The 23,209-nt window shown below is 57.0% G+C and overlaps 1 protein-coding gene across 3 annotated transcripts; it reads left to right on the top strand.

Moving 5' to 3' along the window:
- The first annotated feature begins 314 nt into the window (after positions 1-314).
- Positions 315-22,290, top strand: SORBS3 (sorbin and SH3 domain containing 3). 3 transcript variants are annotated; one of them, XM_036075142.2, is made up of 21 exons: positions 315-750; positions 3,281-3,437; positions 3,736-3,808; positions 5,479-5,672; positions 6,501-6,564; positions 8,752-8,790; positions 9,244-9,337; positions 11,300-11,387; positions 11,634-11,720; positions 11,814-11,867; positions 12,650-12,736; positions 13,310-13,356; positions 13,742-13,881; positions 14,104-14,156; positions 14,281-14,327; positions 14,514-14,628; positions 16,022-16,147; positions 17,327-17,635; positions 18,437-18,531; positions 19,082-19,188; positions 21,460-22,290. In XM_036075142.2, exons 2-21 carry the CDS (start codon positions 3,336-3,338, stop codon positions 21,519-21,521), a joined length of 1,983 nt encoding a protein of 660 aa, XP_035931035.1. In that variant the 5' UTR covers positions 315-750; positions 3,281-3,335; the 3' UTR covers positions 21,522-22,290. The 3 variants fall into 3 exon arrangements, with proteins under 3 accessions (XP_035931035.1, XP_035931034.1, XP_035931033.1); XM_036075141.2 differs by having other exon boundaries at positions 3,691-3,808; positions 9,271-9,337; XM_036075140.2 differs by having other exon boundaries at positions 3,691-3,808.
- The last annotated feature ends 919 nt before the right edge of the window (positions 22,291-23,209 follow it).

The raw sequence follows: 23,209 nt of genomic DNA, 5'->3' as shown, positions 1-23,209 counted from the left end.
TGTTGGGGCGCCCTTATCTCGGCCCCAGCCTGTCTGCATCTCGGTCCCGTCTGCGAGGCTGCCGGTCCGGTATCAGTTGCTGGCTTGACCCGGGATCTTTAATCATTCCTGCCCTCTGTCCTGGCTCCGCCATGCAGGGCTCCCTTCCCACACGCTGGAAATGTCGCTGGAAACTCTGAGTGGCGCTCGCCCCCCCACCAACACACGCACCCCCCGCCCGGACGCCAGCCCTGCGGTGGGGGCCGGGGAAGGCAGCTGGGAAACCAGAGCGAGCTCCCCAGGGACCCTCGGCGGCCCCTCCCGGCGCCGCCCACGGCCGGCCCGGCCCCCTCGGCAGGGGGCCACTTCGTCCCCGCGGCGCGGCCCGACGGAGGGCACTCGCACGCCCCAGCCGGCCGGCCCGAGCCCCCGCCCCACAGGCTGGAGAGGGAGTCGCCGGCCCCTCCACCCTACCCGCGCGGCCCACAGCGCAGATTGGAAGGAGACAAACTGCGCCGCCCGCCCGCGCTCCTCTCGCGGTCCTCCCTCCCTGCGCGTGCCCTCCGCCCCGTCGATCTCCCTCTTCCTCCTCGGGCGCCCTGCCTCGCGGAGCCCGTCCTGACCCGGTCACGAGGGCGAGCGGCACAGCCCGGACTTCTCCCTGCCCTACCTTCTCGAGGGCCCGCCGCGGCCGCACCAGGCAGGAGCCGGGCAGAGATGCTCCTGCCCTCCCCGGCGTCCTCAGTCGGTGCCACCTGCTTGCTGGGGAAGGTAGGTGCCGGGAAGGGGAGGGGGCGGAGAGGAGGCGGGGGCCCGAGGGTGGGGAGGGACCCGTGCCCAACCCGAAGGGAAGGCAGAGTGCCCCTCCCCCGGGGGTCCTCGTCCCCATCTCCAGGGTGGAAAGAGGTGAAGTCCCCTCTCAATCTGGAAAAGGCGAAATTCGACAAAACCTGTCTTTGTCCACGTGGGTTTGTAACTGGAAAATACCTGGAAAAGCTCCTAGGGCCAAGCCCCCAAGGTCATGGCCATACTTGGAGGTGGAAAGGAGTCTGCCAACTACAAACAGCGGAGCGACTTCACATCTTCCAGCCCTTTGGGCAAAGGACTGCCAGAATTCTGGGAGGACCCCAGAGATTTCCTGGCACCTCTCTGTCCTCGGCCAGATGCAGGACCAATGCCTCCATGCCCCCATCTCTCTATGAGAAGTGGCTTTTAGTTTCTCCTGGCACAGCCACTGAGAGAAAAAGTGAGCCCACTCTTCCCCACGCACCCCTGTCTGTCTCTGGAGGTTGCCTGCCACAGGCAACAGTTGGGGAGGGGCAAGCTAGGCCACCAAGGATCAGTAACCCCTGAAAATTGGATGGTATGGGGGGACATCCTGTCCTCCCCAAACTACTAGAGGGCAGTTCTCATTGAGCAGGGAAGGGTGTGTCGGGAGGAGAGGGAAGGAGGCCGGGGTCAGCTGATGGTTGGGACTGCTGATGCTGACCTTGCAACTTGGCTTCACGCAGTCAGCTGGGAAGGGAGGGGTTGCTGCTAGGAACCAGCCTGCCTCAGGCCTCTGGAACTCCTGCTCTCCCCTGCCTCAATTTCCCCCTCAAGGGGAGGGAAAACAGCGGGAACTGGGGTGTGTCCGCATGTTTTGCTTTTGGTCGGAGTCCTAATTGGATCCAGCTGGTGAGCAGCCCCTCCTCCAGCCCCAGCCCTCACTCCCCCGCCCCCCCACAGCCAGGGATGAGCATGGAAAAGCTATGTCCCCAGTAGGTCTTTCAAATGTCAGAAGAAATCCCCACTCAGAACAGAGACAGGGACCTGTCACCAGCCTTGTCTGTACCCTCCAGCCCTTGTGGCCTGAGCAGGAACTGGGTACAGAAGTAATCACAGTCCCCTATTGTAACTTCACCCCCTCTAGTCTCCACAGTTCTTGTGCTGCTCATATGAACCCCCATTGCATACCCCCCACTACCATTCAGTTGACATCCCTCTGTACCCACAACTCCCAAGCTGCTCACATACCTCCCAGCCCTGTGGTACCTCCCACAAGTCACATTCACAGCACTGTACTCCCATTCCACCACACACAAACACAGCACCTCACCAGGCCCTCTGGGCCTTCTCGTGAGCCCCCAAACCCCACAGGCACACGCAAGCCTAACTCCAAACACAAATGCCAGAATGGGTCCGGCCCCAGCAGTGGAGGTTGGCTCAGCTCTGGTCCAGTCCAGCTGCACAGGTGGGGAGGCTGAGTTCTGCACCACAGCCCGCAGGGTTGAAAAGCCCTGTTGGACAGCCTGACCACCTCCATCTCCTGGGTGCCTGGAGTAACCTTTGCATGGGAGAGAAGAACCAGGCCAGCCAGTCAGGCATGGTGCTGCCAGGAAGACCCTCTGTTCAAAAAAGCCCTCTGGAGGTTAGGAGCGCCTGGCTGGCTCAGCCAGTAGAGTGTGCGACTCTTAATCTTGGGGTTGTGAGTTTAAGCCCCACGTTGGATGTAGAGATTACTTTAAAAAAAAATCTTAAAAAACAAAACCAGCCTGGAGGTATAAAAGAAAGTGGTGTGTGGGGGTGGGGGACACTCAGCACCACGTCTCCATGAGCAAGTCCCACTTGGCTCCTATCCACTGCTTTGCTTTCCATCCCACCCCTCACTGGCCCCCTGAGTCCTCTGAGGCTTCAGTCCCAGGGAAGAAGGCCAAAGAAGGGAGCTGATACTCCTTTGAGCTCAGAAGGAGTGGTTCCTCCCGCCTGGAAATGCCCCCACACTCTCCCCCTCCCATAACCTTGGCCTTGCTGGGCAGTAGGCGGGGGGCCTTGCTGTTGTTCTGGGCCTCTCCCTCAGCCCAAGTAAGGCCTTGTGCCTGCTGGCAAGCAGATGCTCACGGAGGGACTGGAGGAGGCAGAGGGGCCTGGAACAAAGTCCTGAATGCCCAGGCCCTCCTGAGCCAGCTGCCCCAGTCCCCTCTGCCTTCCCTCTGGGGGAGCAGGCCACACTGTGCAGTGAGTAGGCCCGTGTGCCCAAGGCTTTGTCCAGCAGGCCCGCTCCCCGCCAGCCGCCCTCCTCCTCCTCACTAGCCTCCCCTCCCCCACGCCCACCCCGAGCTCCTGCCCAGGCCTAACAAGCAGCCCTTTGTGCCTCTGGGGGCCGCCTGGGCAGCCCTCAGGCCAGGGCCCACAGAGGCCTGTTTCCTGGGTCCTTGAGCTCCCACACCGCTGCCCCCTCCCCGCCCCCAAGGTTGAGCCCAGAGGGCACACAGGCGGCCGAGCCCAGCAGGGCTTCCCCTTCCTCCTTCCTTCCGCACAGAGGACACACAGACGAGCAGCTGGCACAGCCGGAGCCCCCCAACCTTGACCCAAGCATGCAGGCCCCACCCTGCAACCTCGTGGCTGGGCTCAGCCTGGACCACCTCCTCCCCGGCAATCTCCGGGCCCACGGAGGGTCGTCCTCCCAGGGGGCACGGGTGAGTGAGACAGTGAGGAGAGGGTTCCTGTGGGCCCGGGGTGGACGGGGACCTCCAAGGACAGGTGAGGGAGCAGGAGGATTAAAGGAATGGAGGGAAGGGGCAGAAGACAGCTCCGGAGAGCCTCACTGGCTACCAGCAAAGGGGTCGGGAGGGCCCTCCAGCCCTCACCGTGGGGTAAACTGTGTCTGCGCTTGCCACCCTTCTGCGGAACCTTCGGGCCTGAGCTGCAGCTCCTGGCCCCTCCCCACAGGTGCCTGTGATCCGGAATGGTGGCTCCAATACCCTTAATTTCCAGTTTCATGACCCTGCGCCCAGGACCGTGTGCAATGGGTACGTCCCCCAGAGGAGAGATGCTTCCCGGCACCCAGGTAGGTCTGCTCAGGAAAACCTGCTCCAGGAGCCCCGTGTTGGGGGTGGGGGGATCAGAGCCTCCTGAGCCCTGCCATCTGGCACCACCCTGTGATGGGCAGGAGGGGCATGGAGGGCTCTCAAGGTCCCGGGCCTCTGAGCTCATCTAGCTGCCCTTCTCTGTGTGAACACTGATGGCCTGTGAGTGTGAAATCTGCTGAGGGAGAAAGCAGGCTGACACATCCCTTCCCTGCCAGGGGAAGGAAGTGTGCAGGGGACACAGCCTTGGGAGGCACGGGGACCTCTAGCAGGTTGGGGAATAGCTTGGACTGGGGATGGAAGGGTGGAGGAATGTGAGCATATGTTGGCTGCAGAAAGAGCAGGGGGCCAAACCCCACAAGTCTGTACTCACCAGCCAAGCAGAAGTTTGGAGAGGCAGCTCTGAGAGCCCGTCAGCCCCTGGGCTCCCACAAGTCATCCCAGCCTGGGCCATGGAGTCCAGAAGATCCCAGGACCTCCTGGGAGCAGGTCAACCCCTGGGACCCCTTTCCTGAGGAGGCAGACATCCTTTACTGAGCATCTCACTGAGGCAGGCACTGTGTCAAGTAGTTTATTCATTTCACAAATAATTGTTGAACCCTTAGAACATGCGGGACACTGAAAAGACACACTATAAGCCTTCTCTCATTTAATCCCTTGATGTCCTAGAAAGATAAGGTACAATTATCAAACTCTTCCCAGCGAGGAACCGGAGTCTCAGAGATGTTCAGTCATAGAGTCCGAGCTGAGATCCAACCCTGGTCCTTCCAGCCCCAACGCTCTTACGCTGCAGCTCTGCTGACTTGGGGGCTGAAGGTTCTGGGGAAGTTGAGGACACAGTCACCATGTCTGGTGAATGAGTTTCTTTTTTTTTTTTTAAAGATTTTATTTATTTATTTGACAGAGAGAGAGATAGAGAGGGAATACAAGCAGGGGGAGTGGGAGAGGGAGAAGCAGGCTTCCCGCTGAGCAGGGAGCCCGATGCGGGGCTCGATCCCAGGACCCTGGGATCATGACCTGAGCCGAAGGCAGACGCTTAACGACTGAGCCACCCAGGCGCCCCTGGTGAATGAGTTTCTATCCCTCTTCAAGAGCCTTGTGACTGTGTGTCAGACACTGTGCTAGGCACGGTCATACACACCAGATCTCTCTGGATGTTTGCCATGATTACCCTCGTTTTACAGAAGTGGAAACAGAGGCACCAAGAGGTTGCTTGCTGTGCTCCAGGTCACATGGCCAGTAGGTGGTAGAGCTGGTGTCTGAATTCTTTGTCCCCCCTTCAAGCCCAGTGTCTTTTCTGCCACACCCTGCTGCCTTCCCAGCTAGGATTGTCCCCAGCATTCTCTGCAAGTAATGATTCCCAGCCCTCATTCTGAAGGCTTTTAGGACAGCCCTCAGAAAGGATAGGGCAGACACGGGCACCGATTTCTCAAGACAAAATCCATTTTCATTTACTTTAACTAAAAAATAAACAAAGGCCTCTGGTCCTGCAGGGAATGGGGAAGGCTGTAGAGTCTGTCTCATCAAGTCAAACAAACAAGGTGTTGAAACTTTTGAACCCACGGGATCAATGTTCTGAAGAGCTAAGGGACAAACAAGTCCAGGTGGGGCCCCTGCCCATTGCTAATGCTCTGCTGCTCATTCCCTACAGACCCTGCTTGGTATCAGACCTGGCCCAGTCCTGGCAGCCGGCCCTCGGGGAGCCAGAAGACCCCTGCCTCCCAGCATCCCCAGAACTGGTCAGCCACATGGACCAAAGACAGCAAGCGTCGGGACAAGCGCTGGGTCAAATATGAGGGAATCGGGCCTGTGGATGAGAGCGGCATGCCTATTGCCCCCCGATCTGTGAGTCCAGGGCTGGGGGCCACTGATGATGGGGACCAGGGACCTCACGCTGAGCTCCACTTCTGTGAATTAAAGTGGGAGCAACGAAGAATGCACCCAAACCATTTCAGACTAAAGCAGCGGTTCCACCATGATGGGTGGAACCACATAAATTACAGGCGCTCTTGTGGTCTGAGTTGCACAAGTGGTCTGTGGGGGAAAAGGGAGATCTAGAATGCTCCCCCAGGTTCTCAGAGGTGCAGAGCCCCTGCTGTAAGGGCTGCCCCGGGGAAGGGACCCCCTCTGTTCATAGCCCCAGGGCCTGGCACAGCCGCTAAGTGAATGACTGGGCTGAATGAGCCGGCAGAGTCCTGAGTGAGATGCCCTCACACTGTGGCAGGCTTGGAAGGATCCAGAGCCCAGGCTCCGAGGGCCCTGCCCTTCTTCCAGCTGCCTGCCTTCAGTTCTGCATCTGAAAGTGAAGTAGGTAACATACCTCCCAGGGCTGTTTTCAGTCTCAGCTGTGAAATGCCATTCCACCCCTATATTATTGCATTTATTTGTCATTACATAGAAATACATGTTTGTTGTAGAAACATCAGAGATATAGGAAAGCAAAGAGAAAAAACAGAAATCACCCCAAATCTTACAGCCTCGGGATAGATCATCACTGAGGGAGATCCTTCTCTACACCTTATTCATATGTAATGTGCCATATGAAGTTACTTTATTAGACCTATCACAACAGCCTGCCCACTTCAAGGGTGGCCAGAGAAAGGACTCAGGAAGGAAAAACTTCTGTGGCTTCCTATTAAGAAGGTGGCCTGACTTTGTCTTTTCTGATCCCAGAGTGTTGATAGCCCCAGGGACTGGTACCGGAGAATGTTCCAGCAGATTCACCGGAAAATGCCAGGTGAGACACCCTTCTAGGGCCCTCTCTCTGCTGAGTGGGCTCCAGCCCCTGGGGCTGGGGTACGGAGGGGCAGAAAAGGGAACTTAGCCACTCTGGGAGGTCTTCTCCACCCACCCCAGGCTCTGTGGTGGGTCTTCCCTAAAACAGGCCAAAGGGGAGGAGTCTCCAAACTCTTTTCTGTCCTTGGGAGGACAATGACGAGACACTGTCCCTCGTCTCCTCTGACAGTACTGGGAAGCCATGCAGTCACTCATTTGTTCAATCAGTCCCCTGACCATCTATTGAGCACTTACTGTGTGCCGAGCACTATTCTAGGTGCTGAAGATGAAACAGGGAATAAAAAAGAATGTCACTTCCCCAGTGAAGCTTAAGACAGAGGGAGAATAAACAGATACATATTTAATATGGCAGATGGTGTAAGGGCAAGGGAGAAAAAGGAAAGGTCAGTGCCCAGTGCAGACTGGTGAGGGAAGGCCCTGATAGGTGGCATTTGAGCCCAGAGCTGAGGGAGGGAAGGAGCCAGCCCTACAGAGCCAGGGGAGGAGCCTGGCAGCAGGGGGAGCAGCAGAGACCCAGGGGCAGAAGCAGACCTGGCCGGTTCTGGAGCAGCAAGGAGAGGCTGGACGGGAGTGAGAGGGGCATTGGTGGGAGACGGAGTCAGAGTGACGGGATCTGGTCACGGAGGGCCTTTGGGCCCTGATCAGGGCTTTGGCTTTTACTGTGCAAGAGCTGAGGAGCCAAGGGGAGGTTCTGAGCACAGAAGAGTGACATGCTCTGAAGGCTCACTCTGGCTGCCAGCTTGGGTGGGAGATGAGGCAGTGAAGGACACAGCAGACCACTTAGAGGGCCTGGCTTTCATCCAGGCTAGAGGCCAACAGTGTCTCAGACCAGAGCAGTAGCAGCGGGCCTGGTGGGATTCTGGAGACAGTCATGAGAATTTGCTGATAGAGTGGATGTGGCATGAATAAAAGAAGTCAAGGGTGACTTGAAACCTGAGCAAGTCAAAGGATGTTGCTTCCAAAATCAGGGAGGACTGAGGGAGGTACGGTCTAAGAGGCATTCAGTTTTCAATGAGGTCCATCTGGTTGGAGATGTCAAGTAGGCAGTTAATATGCAAGTCTGTAGTTCCGGGGTGAGGCTTAAGCTGCAGATGGAAATACCTGGGATTCACTCAAAAAGATTTTGATTGAAAGCTCCCCAACTAATTCTAATGTGAATCCCTGCAATAGATGGGGTTTTTTAAGCCAGAAGACTAGACAGGATCACCTGGGGAGATAGACAGAGGCCCAAGCACTAAGCCCTGAGGCACTTGGATGTGTAGAGGTTTGAGAGATGAGCAGAAGTCAGCCAAACAGACTAAGAAGGTGCAGCAGAGAGAACCAGAGTTGTCTTCCTGAAGCGACGTGAAAAAGGAATTTCAAGGAGGAATGAGCCACTGTGACAGATGTTGCTGATGGGTCAAGTATTTTGATTTGGTAACATGGAGGTCACTGGCGTCTTTCTTAAGAGTGATTGGGGCAGTCGTGGTGAGGCTGAAAATTTACTTACGGGAAAGGGGAATTGGAGACAGTGAATTTGTTATGGCCAACTCTTTGCCGCAAAGGAAAACAAAACAATGCCGGAGCTGGAGGACGGTATGGGATCTGGAGAGAGGCATTTTGGTCTGGATTTAAGACAGGTGCTGTTGTGGCACGTCTGCATGCCAAGGGGATCAAGTGGGTTGGCGGGTCAGTAGCTTTTCCTAGGAGGCCCCGGAAAGTCATGAGCGCCATGAGGAGTGGATCTGGGCAAAGGGGGAAGGACCAGCATTGAGAAGAGGGTGCAGAAAGGGAAAGAGGGAGAAGGAGAAGTGGAATTTCCCCAACCTGACTTGGTGAGGGCCGGTTTACAAAGGTCAGGGAAAGGGTGTGTGTGGGAACGCAGGGAGGGAGGAGCAGGAGGGTTTGGGCAAGTCCACTGCCTGGGTTGGCTCACTCAGGCCCTAAGTCTGCCAGAGGCATTTCAAACCCTCCAGAGAACTGCCCTCCTAATTCCTTCCCTCCCTCGGGACATTCTTCAGGCCCTGACTCAGCCCCTTGTCCCCTGCCCTAGGCAGGAGGACGGCTGGGAGCCGCTGAGGCAGCCTCACGGGGCTCGCCATCCTCGCTTGCTGCCCCACCCCTGATCTGGTCCTTTCTGCTCCCGCAGACCTGCAGCTGGACTGGACCTTTGAGGAATCACCCAAAGGTGAGGGGGGGCGGGTGGCCCGCCCCAGCTCAGTGCCTGCATTTGCCCCTCTTGTAAGCCATGCCTGGCTTTGAGGCTCCCCAGTTGGCTTAGTTCAACTTGAGAAGTTCGTATAGCCCATTTCCGGTGAGCTCCAAATTCCCTGGTAGGTGGCAATGAAGAGCCTCGGCTTCACTGTCCAGTGAGTGTCTTTGCTCTGGCTGTGATTTCCCTGGGCTTCTCTATCCTCATCTGTAAAATGGGGACACTACCTACCCCAGAGTTGTGAAGATTTAGTGAGGAGTGTAAAGCTTTTGATGCAAAGCCCCCATAGCGTGGTCCAGAGCACCCCTAACCCTGTTCCCACAGCCACCCAAGAGCATGTGTGGGAGTGGGTGCCAGAATCTTCAGTGCTCACCCAGTACCCTCAAGCTGAGCTCTCACCTCCCCTGGCCTGTCTTCTCCCACCTTCAGTGGCTTCCTCCTGTGCCGCCTCTACAGACTCCAGGCATCCAGGGCCCCAGCAAAGACCGGTTGCCAGGCCAGGCCAGGCCTCTTCTCTGAGTGGGTGAGTCCTCCTGGGAAAGGGGCCCAAGGGCTGCAGAGGGAAACTGGCTTCCTGGCGGGGACTGGCACCCCCTGGTGGCCACAGCCAGTACAGCCTCTCCCCCCACCCCATCTCGCAGCTCTGCTCCTTCTTAGGGTCCCCACCATTCCAGATACTCTCTCTCTCCCTGCCGGGGCCAAAGGGGAGTGGTGGGCAGGGGTGGACTTTGCACCCATTCCTGGTCAGGAATGCTTGCGTTGCTTTTGTGGTTGGCGGCAGGAACTCATCACGCCAAAGATCCACAGGTCATAATGGGGTGAAGAGTGGGGTGGCCCATGGCTAGGTGTGGACCTGTGGCCATTCACTCCAAAGCCTGAGAGAAAACAAGGGGTGTAGAGGATCCTAACTTTCCTCCCAAGAGGATCCGACTTTCCTCACCCTTCCACATAAGTGAAGGATGTATCCCTTTGCTCTGCACAAACCACACAAGCCCAGCCCAGGCTGCCGGGGCCCTGAGGGGGCTCAACCAGACTTTGAGAATCAGCAGCTTTGCCTCAAAGTGAAATCAATGAGTTTCTTATTCCTTTACAGGAAGGTATTAACCTCAAGAACGTGGCCATACCTGGCCTGTGGCTCTTGGCATCATTAATAAGATAGAGGCTAAGAGCTCAAGAGTTGAACGCAGAGTTCGGATTCAAGCTGGTGCGCTGCCACTTGCCATGTGACCTTGGGCAACTTAACCAGTCTCAGCTCTCTGCTGAGTGGGGACCACACCGTGGTTGTGAGGGTTTGGGCACATAGCAAGTCTCTACGTGTTACTATTTTTTAAAGATTTTATTTATTTTTTTGAGAGAGAGACACAGAGAGAGAGTACGAGCATGAGTGGGGAGAGGAGCAGTGGGAGAGGAGCAGAGGCAGGGGGAGAAGCAGACTCCCCGCTGGGCAGGGAGCCTGACATGGGGCTCCATCCTGGGACTCCAGGATCATGACCTGAGCCGAAGGCAGACATTTAACCAACTGAGCCACCCAGGTGCCCCTCCACGAATATTATTAATATACGGGCTCAACTATGACTAGAGCTTCCCTAAATTAGGAATGATGTATTCTATTCTCATTATCAGTGGTATTGCTAATATTATTATTTCTAAAATAGAGAATAGAGTCATAGTTACAGCCAATAAATCCTGACCCTCCGGTCAGACATTCCATCATTTGATAATCTTGGTACAGTGGTGGAAACATTCAGACTCAACAGAGTCTGGAACACTTAAGCCAGCCAAGAAAGGAGCCCTGGAGGGGAACGAAGGCAAACGTGACAGTGTGGAGCCTTGGTGGCTGGAGTGGTTTCACAGATGACATCACTGAATGCAGCACCCCCAGGGAACTGAGGCGCAGGGAGCAAAAATAGCTTGCCCAGGGCTCCCGAGTCAGGGCTGCAGGCCCTTATCCTGCCCGGGATTCTCCTCGGACTAGGATGTAGACCCACCCACACCCTTGGGCATGTGTGCAAGACCACTCGACTGCGACAACCTGGAAGACCAGCTTCCTCAAAGCTGCACAAACATACATAGCCACAGCCGTGGGGCCAGACTGAACACGCACGTAGGGTATTTCACTAAGGCCAGTAGGAAGGGACCGGCCACTCATGGAGCAGATGCACGTGTTAGGCCTTCTCCTGGGCATCTCACATATGTTCCCTCACCTGAGCTTCACCGCACCCTCACGAAGGTGGGACTCCTTCTCATATTATAGGTATTGAATCTGAGGCTCTGAGAGCTCAGGAACTTGCCAAAAGACCCCAGCTAAGTGATGAAGCTGGCACTTGAACTCCGAGCGCATAACTCTCCACTGTGTAACACTGTTTTCACAGGCTGGAGCCAGTAGCAGGGGGCAGGGGGTCGTGGTAGCATGTGCAGGGCTGTGTTCTCACTTACGCCGTACTCCCTAAAAGGAAACTGAAGAGATGTCCTCCCCTTTCTTTAGAAGAAGCTGGGACCCCTCTGAAGAGTTTCCTAGAAGCACCTTCAACCGTAATCCTGGAGCATCCTCCCTACACCAAACCCCAAATCAGGTACCCTTCCCGGCATCCTGCCCTCACCGCCCCGGCACTGTGCTCTTTGGCCAGGCCGCTCTGCTGAAGGGTAGGATCATGCCCTTTGGGTTTGGAGCCTGTCCTGTGCGGCCAGGAGAGCCCAGCATCCTTAGGAAGGCACTGGCAGGCAGAGGGCTGAGGCAGTGGCCTACAAGCCTGCTTTTGGAGCCTGGATAGTGTCCGGTACCCCTCTGCTCAAGCTGATGCCCACCCACTTCCATGCAGGTGCCCAGACGCCAAGAGAAAGCAGACAATGTCTGGACGGAAGATTCTTGGAACCAGTTCCTGCAAGAACTAGAGACTGGACAGAAGGTGAGTGTCCTGCTAGCCCTCTGAGAGTGCACATGCTCCTTGGTTAGTGCATTTTGGAATCCTCCCCCTCTGACTCACCCTTCCCACCCTTAGCCCAAGAAACCGCTAGTGGATGACCCTGTTGAGAAGCCCTCCCAGCCCATTGAGGTGAGTGCTGCAGGATATGTTGGAGGGGGAGGGAGATAGCTATGCTCGGGGACAAATGAGGGAGACTTCTGGGTGGTTGTTGGCCCCAGTGACCACGGGCGGAGGCCGGAGACCCAAAGCTCTGACCCTCTCCAGTCTCATACAGTTTACGTCTGTATCCCCAGCACCTGGGACAGTGCCTGGCATACAATACGCACTCAAATATGTGTTGAATACTTGTCTAGTGACCAGAGTGGGAGCAGAGAAGGGAGTGGTCAGTGTGGACTTGTATTCTTGGAGGTGGAGCTGGGAGGGCTTGGCCAGGCAGAGAGAGCACGTGCTCAGTGTGGAGGAGTGCAGAGACAGAGGCTGGAGGGACAGTGGAAGGGAAAGCAGGTGGGCTACAGGCTGTGGAAAGCCATAGAAGACTTGATGAGAGAGGAACTGGGGAGCTTTATGGGCTCTCCAACAGCAAAGTAACAGGACAAAAGGCACTATCAGGAAGTACTAAGGTACTATCTTGGGAGTAGGGATGGGTGAGCTGGACCGATGAGAGGGCCAGTGAGAAGCTGTGGAAGGGCGGTCCTGACACCCTGAGACACAGCTCTGGGCAGGCCCACAGGCAGGGAGCCTGTCCTGGCCCTGTGCCCTGAGCCTGCCCTTTACCCAAGCACAGTGTGCTTTGCTTTGTCCTGCTGCCCACTAAGTTTCTCACATCTGACCTTCGATCAGTGCTCCCCCACTGTGCCCTCCACACCCCACCCCCCCACTGCCCAAGTCTCTCCCCATAATCCTCCCCCCAGGTCTTGCTGGAGAGAGAGCTGGCCAAGCTGAGCGCGGAGCTGGACAAGGACCTGCGGGCAATTGAGACCCGGCAGCCGTCCCCCAAGGTACCGGCCTCCCAGTCCCCTCCTGGGTGACTCTGGGACCCGGAGTCCCCCGCACAGCAGCGGAGCGTGGGTGGGAGGGGCAGGCAGAGCAGAGGTGTCGCCTCCAGCCGCACTCGGCACGACCTTGGACGGACTTCATCCCTGACTGCTGTCTCCTTTACAAAATGCAGGGCGTTGACTTTTCCAAATGACCCCTAAGAACCCTTCCAGGCCGATTCCACGTCAGCCTGACGTCCGGGTGCCAGGGGCTCCCCGCCCCTACCTCGCCCCGCCCCCCCCACCCCCGACCTCAGTCCACAGGGACCCCAACCCTTACCCGGCCCCGGTTTCCTGGGCCGGCCTCCCCTCTTCCGCCACCCCACGGTTCCTACCCCCCCCCCACCCCCGCTCCTCGGCTCCTCCTGGGCTCCCGGCCCGCCCGCCTATGCGGGCGACTCTAGGACCCCGCGTCCCTCCTACCCCTCCCCACCCCGCCTGCCCTTCCAAGCCGCAAACTTTTCCGGAGGCGGCGGCGCCGGCTGCCGCGGGGACCCGGCGTCCCGGGCCCTGACCGCGCCCCGTCTCCCCTCACAGAGCTCCCAAGTGCCCCGACGGTCCCGGGAGCCGCGGCCCCCCGCGCGGTGAGTGGCCAGGCCGGGCGCGGGGGACGTGGCGCGGGGCGGCGGCGGCCGCGCGGGGAGGGGGCGAGCCCCGCGGAGGGCGCGGGAGGAGGGGCCTGGAGGCCGGCGAGTGGCCGCGGAGGGCAACTGTCCCCGCCCGAGGACTGGGTGGCCGCGGCCCGCGGCCTCGCGCTTCCCACGCGCCCTCCCGCCTCCCGCGGCCCCAGGCCGCACCCTTTCCCGGCCGCGACTGCTGGGGAAGTAGGACATCCTGTTGAGAGCCCGGGACGTGGGAGACGCCTTGGGAGGAGGCGGCGGGAGACGGGGAGACTTTCGGGCGGCAGGGGTGAGTGGCGTAGGGTGTGAGGCCTCAGACAGGTGGCTCACACACTGTGTCCCCGCGCAGTCCGGCCCCCGCCTGGAGCTCCAGTTCCCCGAATGCACTTTACCGGGGTTCCTCCCGGCCCCTGAGCCCCCACAGAATGGCGGATGGAGCAAGCCCCTTCCTAGGTCGTAGGGACTTTGTCTACCCTTCCTCGGCTCGAGGTAAGGACCAGATCCTGCTCTTTTTCTTATCCAGAGGCCCGCCACCCTGCAACCGATATGCTGGTGCCCCGTGCGGCTGGGGTGGGGCTGGGGTGGGAGGAGGACGGTCACAGAGCCCCCTCTTAACACTGGCCCTGTGCTGGGGTGGGGGGGAGCAGAACCCCATCCCAACACCCCGCCCCAGACATGGCCTTCCCAAGCTGAGGTAGCGCTTTTTCACAGACCCTAATGCCTCTGAACGAGGGGGCAGCCCGGCCAGGAAGGAAGAGAAGAAGGTAAGGAGGGGTGGGAGCACTAGGGTAGGGTGCATGGGGATCTGGGGTGGTTCTCGTGATGGCTGTTCTAGACCTGCCACCTGTTTGACTAAGGTGACTCCCTCTGTCCTCTCCCCCTGCCCAGAGGAAGGCTGCCAGACTCAAGTTTGACTTCCAGGCACAGTCCCCGAAGTAAGTGCCCTTCTCTCCAACCCCCACCCCCAAATGTCTCTGCACCCTATGGGAGGAGAGGGAGGACAGGGCTGCTACAGCCTCCCGCAGAGGGTGGAGGAGACTCTGGGTGCACTAGACAGGGTCTGAAGGGAAGGAGGATTGGGAGGACCTCACCTTGCTGGATATCCTTGCTCTGGCCTGCAGGGAGCTGACTCTGAAGAAGGGTGATATTGTCTACATCCACAAGGAGGTGGACAAGAACTGGCTGGAGGGGGAGCACCATGGCCGGCTAGGCATCTTCCCTGCTAATTATGTGGAGGTAAGCAGAGGAGCAAGCAGGAGCCCAGCTGGGAGGGTGCATGGGTTTGCAGAGACTTAGAGTGCATACCCCTTTATCCCTGCACGGCCCCTCTGTGGAGCTGATTGCTCCTCCACATCTTACAGGCTTCCTGGTAGGTAAAACTGTGAACTCCAGGGGGCAGGGGCCAAGTCAGCCTCATTCATGCCCTCGGCCCCCCGCACGGTTGGGCCCAGTGCTTTGCCTGCACTCAGGACATGTTTCTTAAATGAGTGCCAAAGGTGGAGCCCAGCCCATGGAGAACCACATGACCCTGCTTCTGCACCAGAGGCCACCAGCCCAGACTGTCACCATTCAGCATCCGTCTCTCGCACGCTGTCTTTGGGAAGGATCCTGAGGGCAACTGCCAAGAGCATGAAGTGTGTGACAGCTTACAAATCACACATACATTCATCACTTCCTTTGTGTGTATTACCTCCCTTGTTCCTCTCATTAACCTGAGAAGTGACCAGTCATCCCCATTTTACAAATGTGTTTGCTAAGGTTTGGAGACAAGTGGTTAAGTACAAGATCCAGAAGTGTCTGGCTGGCTCAGTCGGTAGAGCTTGCAACTCCTGATCTTGGGGTTGTGAGTTCGAGCCTCGCAATGGGGGTAGAGTTTACTTAAAAATATGGTATCAGCATTTAATGATATAAATTTCCCTCTAAGCACTGCTTTACCTACACCCCATAGATTTGGATTTTTTTTTCATTCAACTCTATTTTCTTATTTCCTTTGTGACTTCCTCTTTGACCCATGGATTGGGTTGTTGTTTAATTCGGGCTCTCAATTTGACAAGCATCAGTAGGCCTCCCCTACCTTCAGAACAGTCGCTCTGATTCTGAAATTCCACAAAGTACAGCCAGTATTCCATCGTATCAGTAATTTACATCTTAGTATGAACTAGTTTACTAGCTTCTTGATTTTTTTATGAGTAGGATGAAGCAAAGAGAATATGGGGATTCTGGGCACTGGGTGGGGTAGAAGGGAGGGGAAAGAGGGACACTTGGTTCTCAGCAGTAGTAAAATGTTAGATCCCCACTTTCAGGTCAGATTACCAGGTGTGTGCTGCCTTTTGGAATTCCTCATTTACTTCTGGGCTCCAATTTAAGCTGTCTCTTAGGACTGGCTTCCATCTTGCCTACTCCACACCTCTAGGGGAAATTCTTCCTCCGGCAGCCTTCTGCGACTAACCACCCCTTGGCTGTGCTCACCCCAGCCACCCCCAAGCTTGTGTCTGGTGTCCACGTCCTCACTGGCTTTGGGGGCAGATCACGCCCATACCATCGTCTCTTTGTTACCCTCCCAGGAGCCCCAGGTCTGTGCCCGGTTGATGCCCGGGCTGAGTCTTTCTCATGACCTTTCTTCCTATAGGTGCTACCTGCAGATGAGATCCCGAAGCCCATCAAGCCCCCAACCTACCAGGTGCTGGAGTATGGAGAAGCTGTGGCCCAGTACAATTTCAAGGGAGATCTGGAGGTGGAGCTATCCTTCCGCAAGGTTCGGCCCTGCAGGAAGTGGGGGTGGGGGCATGTGAAGACATAGGTAAATATGTGTAGCGTCAAGTGTACCCATCGTCACCCAGTATTTAAAATTTTTCCTAATCTCTTTGGATATGTTTCCCTTCATTTAGCCCATTTTTTAAAAAGTTTGAAACTAGAGTAGTTGCATTTTTTTTTTTCAGTTGCAGGTTGGTAGGCTGTGAGGATCACAGTCAGCATTTTTAGAAGAGCAGAATGGAAATGTTAGAATGTCTTGCATGTAGAAAGGGTATTTGGTCAAACTTTTAAGCAGTTACATATATACCCGTGGACATGTGCGTGTATAGGCTTGTTATTAGGACATATTTTTTGCTATAGACCATGGTCAAGGTAAGTTTGAGAAATGTTGTCCTAGAAAACAGGGAACTGGTCTCCCTTTGGTTGGTTTTTGGGACAGAGGCCATGTATGCCCCTTGTGAATGTCCTCCGGAAGAGCTGGCCCCAAGGAGAGAGAGGGAAAGGCTGGGTGGAAAGAGGTGGGGGGCAGGAGAGGGCTGGAGACCACCCTTCCCAGGGCCGCCTCACCTCATGTCAGCAAGCATGTTGGCTGGAGGACACACTGGCCGCCCTCGGAGAGTTCGTGTTTTGATGCACTGGTGATGGATCACCCAGCGAGGAGGCAGGGACAGGACCGTGTCGTGGCAGTGGTGGCTCATGCCTGTCCAGTGCTTCTTACCAGTCTGCCACTGATCTCCTTTGCTCCTCACAGCAACAGGATTGTTATCCCCACTAAACACGTGAGGAAACTAGGCTCAGAGAGGCAAAGTCACTGGTCCAGGGCTGCACAACTTGGAACTGGCAGAGCCCAATTTGTTAATAGCCACCAGAACTCTAGGGACCAGAACTCTGGGGAGAGGATGCTGTGAAGTCCAAGGAGTAGGTGTCGGGTAGGCTGCCCAAAGAGGCCGGCCTTGATCCACACCCAGTGAGGCACATTGTGGGAAGAGCCCCGACTTCTGGGCTCCCTCAGGCAGCCTGGCCTCGGCTCCTGACTCTACCATTGCCTTGTGACGTGACTGTGACTTCCTGCTCACCTGCTCGGAGCTGGCTCGCTTGCGCAAGGCGCCAGGTCTACATGAGACGGCCCCCCGGGCCTCCCGAGGGCCTTGCAGATGCTCATGGCCTTCTGCACCCCCAGGGGGAGCGCATCTGCCTGATCCGCAAGGTGAACGAGAACTGGTACGAGGGGCGCATCTCAGGCACGGGGCGCCAGGGCATCTTCCCCGCCAGCTATGTGCAGGTGTACCGCGAGCCCCGGCTCCGTATCTGTGACGACGGTCCCCAGCTCCCTGCGTCTCCCCGCCTGACCACTGCCCGGCTGGCTCGTCACTCCGGCTCCCCGTTAACGCCGCACAGCCCAGTGGATCCCACCGACTGGGGGAACCGGACCTCCCCCCGCCGCACCGGCTTCTCCTTCCCCACCCAGGAGCCCAGACCCCAGACCCAGGTAAGGTGACCTGCCTCAGACTGGAGAGCTGATCCCTGCTCCCCACACTATTTCCTCCATTCCTTTGGTGGATTTGCACTTTGGAATCCTTCCTGGTGTGCCCCAGGACAGAGCAGTGGGAGAGCAGGGCAGAGCCACCCTAGCCTTGTGGCCCTCACACCCGTGAAGTTGGTTTTGGCCCTTGAGCTGCAGTTACAGCTGGGAGAGGCATGGGGCAGCCAGCCAGCTCTAGGTGTGACCCCAAAGCCAGCGCAGGCCTCCTGACCCTATAGACTCCACTCTCGTGATCTGCCTATATCAATTTCTGGGACTCAGTCCTGAGGGAGTCAGAAGTCTGCCATTCACCTGCTGTGTGACCTTGGGCAGATGACTTACCCTCTCTGGATTGGGTTTTCTCAGCTGTGGAATGGGGTAGTTTGAACTAAAAGTTTGTAGTAGCTGATGGGTAAAAGACTTCATTGGTCCTCATACTGAGGTAGGCCGTAAACAAGGGCCTTCTCTCCTGTGCTCGTCCATTCTCTCAGCAAACCGACGTGAGCGGGCAAGGCTAGTGCACGGACGCCTCCCATCCCCTCCCATGTGCTGGCCGTTAGAATCAGCCTCCTACCCTCCCTGGGCCTCAGCTTCCAAGCACCTGTGAAGTGAAATGATCAAACAGACCTCTTTGTGTCATGGGGGTTGAGCGGATAAGATGGGGACAGGATGAGAAATGCTGCTTCAGGGAAGGTGGGGGGGGGCCATGACACTCTCCTCCCTCCCTCATGCTTGTGTGTGCCTGCCTTTCCTCCTGTGGACCCCCAGAGCACTCCTGGGTCAGCTCTGTCCCATCCTGGAGGCTCCAGCCGTCCCCTGGACCTGGGGATGCCCCCCAACACCACTCAGATACACTGGACTCCGTGAGTACCATCTGGGGATGCTTGGTCAGGGGTGGCATGTTGCTTGGCAGGCAGTACTGAGCACACTGACGCCCCCGTAGCCTGCCCCTTCCCCCCTAAGATGGATTTGGAAAACTCCTACCTCTGGCACTTAGGGATGATTTGGTGGGGGGCCACTTGTCTGTGATGGGCCTGACCTGTCCCAGCCAGCCCTATAGCCTTAAAGCAAGCCTCCCACTCTCTGTCCCTCGGCCTCAGCCTCCTATCTGGGTTTCCAGCCCTGAGGTCGGTGCGTGTATGTGTGAAGTGTGCGAACTGGTAGAACAGACTTGAAGTCAGTGGGAGCTTCGAGGAGGAGGGGTTGGGGTGGGTAGGGCTCGGAGCACAGGGAGCAGGCCGGGGAAAGAATGCATTGAAGCCAGACAGAGTCACCTTTCTTGGAGCTGGGCCAGGGGATAATGGGGTCCTCTGGAAAATTGAGGGGATGTAGCAACACTTGGGTTAGACTCTCTGGGCCTGACCTGAGGCAGGGGCCAGGCTCCAGTGGTTGCCGTGATGCTGTCTCCCACAGGTATCGGGCCATGTACCAGTACAGGCCCCAAAACGAGGATGAGCTGGAGCTGCGGGAGGGGGACCGGGTGGATGTCATGCAGCAGTGTGACGACGGCTGGTTCGTGGGTATGTGGGCCTGGTGGGTGGGCTGCGGGGTCGGCCAGAGGGGCCTGGTGGGTGGGCTGCGGGGTGGGCCGGAAGGGGGCTGTGGGTGGGCTGCGGGGCCGACCGGAAGGGGGCTGTGGGTGGGCTGCGGGGCCGACCGGAAGGGGGCTGTGGGTGGGCTGCGGGGCCGACCGGAAGGGGGCTGTGGGTGGGCTGCGGGGCCGACCGGAAGGGGGCTATCTGTGAGTACCCCAGCGGGATAGCTGGGGGCAGACCAGAGGGAGTATCTTAGGGTGCTGGGGGACAAGTCAGAAGGGGACATATTGGGGGTTGCTGGGGAGGTTTGGGTGGGCTGCCACGGCCTGCCAATGCTGGTTCAGCCAAGATTCATGTCTGATAGACGAGGCCAGGGTCACTGATGAGGTCGGTATAGACTCGGGGCAGCAGGTTTCCCGACCCTCACACCCCTGCTCCTTCCCACCACACACTTGTCTCTGGAGCAGTTTTGGGGGGAGGGGCCTGTCTCCTGAGACACTAAGTTCCTGATGGAAAGGACCAAGTCTCACTCACACCCATGCATCACCCACCCCCACCCCCAGTTAGCAGCTGGCTCCCCAGTCCACAGGGCTGGCCCTAGGGCAGCTCAGGCAAAGGACTAAAGCAGGAAGCCTCAAGTTGGCCTTGGCCTGGTTCAAGGTGACCAACCCAGCAGGCTTCACATGGCCTTTTTCCTCCGAGTGGACAGGGCCATATAGGCCTCTGCTCCAGAGGAAGGGGCCATCCTCAAAGAGTAATGAGCAGCCAGAAGCCCTTCCCACTGCAGAGCTTAAAGGGTGGCAAGGCTGCTTGGGCAGAGGGGGCCCCAACGGCAGTCTCTTGACCTGGCAACCCATCCTTTCTCATCTGAATCCTAGCACGTCATTGCTGACCAAGTTTTAGACACACCAGTGATTATGGAGTGCTAACTTGTTAACGGTTCTTGCCTTGGAGGGGTGGGCTTGGGGGCACATTCTCATTTTACTCTGTATACCTCTGCATTTGAATTTTTTTTTTTTACCACTCATAAAGTTTTGCAAATATAGACAAGAAGAAAAAGCACCACTTTTGTGGTATTAAAACCACAAGTGCTTTTAGAGGAAAGGTTTAGAAAGTTCAATGTCTTAGTCACACTAGCACATTTCTTTATTTTTTATTTTTTTTTAAAAGATTTTATTTACTTATTTGACAGAGAGACAGAGAGCACAAGCAGGGGGAGCGGCAGAGGGAGAGGGAGAAGCAGACTCCCTGCTGAGCAGGAAGTCCTATGTGGGGCTTGGTCCTAGGACCCTGGGATCATGACCTGAGCCAAGGCAGACGCTTAACCAACTGAGCCACCCAGGTGCCCCCACATTTCTTTTTTTTAAAGATTTTATTTATTCATTTGACAGAGAGAGAGAGAGTACAAGCAGGGAGAGGGACAGGCAGAGGGAGAGGGAGAAGCAGACTCCCTACTGAGCAGGGAGCCTGAGGCAGATGCTTAACCAACTGAGCCACCCAGGCGCCCCACACCAGCACATTTCAAGTGCTAAGTAGCTACATGTGGCTAGTGGTTATCACTTCAGATAGTGCAGGCAGGGAAGGCTTCCTGGAGGAAGTGGGGGAGCTAGCCCTTAAGGGGCAGGTGAGGCATCCCAGGCAGTGGGACAGTATCGGCAAGGCCTGGGGGCAGGGTGAGCATGGGCTGCTCATCAGGAAGTCAGGATGCCAGCCTGCCAGGAAGGGAAGGTTCAGGTCTTTAATTTCATTTTACATTCCTATATCTTCTAGCATTCTCTCTTCTCCACTCCAGAACACGGGTTTCTTTGGGGTTGTAGCAGACCAGAGGACAGGATTTTACTCCCGCCTCTACCCCTAAGCAACAGAGTGCTTTTGGGGAATTCACTTGGCCTTCTCTTTAGGCCTTGCCTGCCTGTCCCATGTCTAAATTGAAGGTGAGACCAGTGAGTTTCCTCCACATTTAAGTTCTGGATTCAACCTCCGGCTTCCTTGCTTTCCTGAGGAAGGTGGGGTAATTCAGTGCTGTGTGCCAAGTTACAGGGGACCCAAATTCCAAGTCCTTGAATTAGGAAGTGTAGCTTTGCCCCTCTTCCCACTAGGGGGCAGAAGTGAGTAAAACAAATCCTCCGTCCCTGGGACAGGGACTCCACCTGCAGTTCCGGGCACTGCCAGTAGGGGGAAGGTCCCTCACCCCCACATTCCTACTCAAGAAGTCTGGGGAATGCCTTTTATGCCTTTTCTCTTTTTTTCTTTCAGGTGTCTCCCGAAGGACCCAGAAATTTGGGACATTCCCTGGAAATTACGTAGCTCCGGTGTGAGTGGTCTCCGTGGCAACTCAGAGCCCAGCCAGGATGGGGTGGGGAGCAGTAGCACTTATGGGGAGAGGATCCCCCCTCCATCCTCCTTCCCCAAGACCTGAGCTGCTGGCATCTGCAGACAACCCCAGCAGCCGTTCTTCGGAGCCCCCCTCAAAGCCCCCTGGACTGCTTCCCACCCACAGCTCACAAACATTCCTCCAGCAGCCTTTTTATTTCCTCCCCTACCCCACTCCCCAAATATAGAGGTCTGCTTTGAAGTGGAGACTGTTTCCAGGCCTTATTGAGACCAGACCCTGGAGCCCCCCCCACCCCCACCTTGCCTGGCTATGGCGTTTCCTCTAACAGGGACCGGCTCCCGGCTTTACCCCCATGGGGTTCCTCTACCAAGGACCAGCTTCCTAACCTAACAGAGACCAAAGGCCTCCTCTGCCTGGAGCGGATTCGTCCCCTTTCACTCCAGCTTGCCCACTGCCCCCTTTGCCTTCCTGCTTCCAGCTGGGTTTGGGAGTGAGGTGGGAGAGGGACACAGCACCCCTTAGTGCCCAAGGCCTGGCAAGAGGTCTTGCTCGAAGGCCCCCCCTTCCCCCAGGCTGCCAAGCCCTGGGCTGTGTGTGTGACCATGCTGCTGTAAGGCCCAGGAAGGGCTGGGCCTCAGAGGACTGGCGTACTCCAGGTATTCCCCAGGGAGCCTCCCCTCCTGCCTCCCCAGCTCCTCCAACCCCCAAGTCCCCTCTGGAAGAGATTGTAAAATAAACCTGGATACCAGGGACCTTGCCAGTCCTTTTCCTTCCGGGCAGAAGGCTCCTCCTGCTTAGGACTGTGGAATTCTTTCTGCAGTTGGCTGTGCTGGGAACCAGGTGGGCCGTGAGGCTGTGTGTGAAAGGGGAGGGTGGAAAAGTACCATCCTTGTCTGAAGATCTCAGCCCTCGGGTCGCAGGCAGAATGGGGCAGCCCCCAGGACAGGCAGCGCCAAGAGAGACAACGTCACAGGGCCCAGGGCAAGCCCGACCGTGGGGAGAAACCAGAGATGAGCGCTGAATGCGGCCTTGTGTGCAGGCTGTTTGGATTCCGGAGCCGCCATGGGGCTGCTGGACTAGATGACATTTCTAGCTGTTCTGCTCCTAATGTTTTCCTTCTGTGTGCTCCATTTCCAAACCGAAGTGCTCGTGTATTTGCTTACTTTCTTCTTTGGGCTCGGGTTTTTGAGCCATCAACTGCGGGAAGCTGGGAGTGGTGGGGCACAGCTTAGCCAAAGCAACTCTTTTTGCCCAGGGTTTCAGGGTCCTGGGGCTTGGTGGTCCCTACAGGGCAACGGAGTGGCGCAGTCCGGGCCTGGTTGCTCTGCCAGGAAAGAAAACTCCATTCATTGGCAGCTGCTGGTAGCTGAGCAGGGCATAAGGTGTTCCCCGTATGCTCTCTGATGTAAGCCTCCCAGTGGCGGGGGTAGGATTCCATTTTATGGGACCGCAGCCTGAGGCGGAGAAATTAAGTTGTCTGGGTCACATCATTATAAAATGTGAAGTCAGGTACACAAAGTGCACCATACGCGCAGGCAGTCCTTGTCCTGGACAAGGAAGGTCATGCGGGAGGCCAAGGACTTCCCTGGGTTGGGCGTCTTCTATGTTCTTCCCGGCAGTCCTGTCTGCCAGGCCTGTCGCTTAGGGCACCCCGACCCCAGGTGGGTGGGA

Source organism: Halichoerus grypus, chromosome 3, assembly GCF_964656455.1.
Source record: "Halichoerus grypus chromosome 3, mHalGry1.hap1.1, whole genome shotgun sequence".
Classification (NCBI taxonomy): Eukaryota; Metazoa; Chordata; class Mammalia; order Carnivora; family Phocidae; genus Halichoerus; species Halichoerus grypus.
Note: the sequence above shows the minus strand (reverse complement) of the source record. Positions and strands in the feature narration are given on the sequence as shown.

Bases quoted from the DNA above. Each gene is read 5' to 3' on its own strand.
- SORBS3 (XM_036075140.2), top strand. From the start codon at position 3,336: ATGCAGGCCCCACCCTGCAACCTCGTGGCTGGGCTCAGCCTGGACCAC. The intron at 3,809-5,478 runs GTAGGTCTGCTC...CATTCCCTACAG, and splicing joins AGATGCTTCCCGGCACCCAG to ACCCTGCTTGGTATCAGACC. The intron at 19,189-21,459 runs GTATGTGGGCCT...TTTTTCTTTCAG, and splicing joins TGACGACGGCTGGTTCGTGG to GTGTCTCCCGAAGGACCCAG.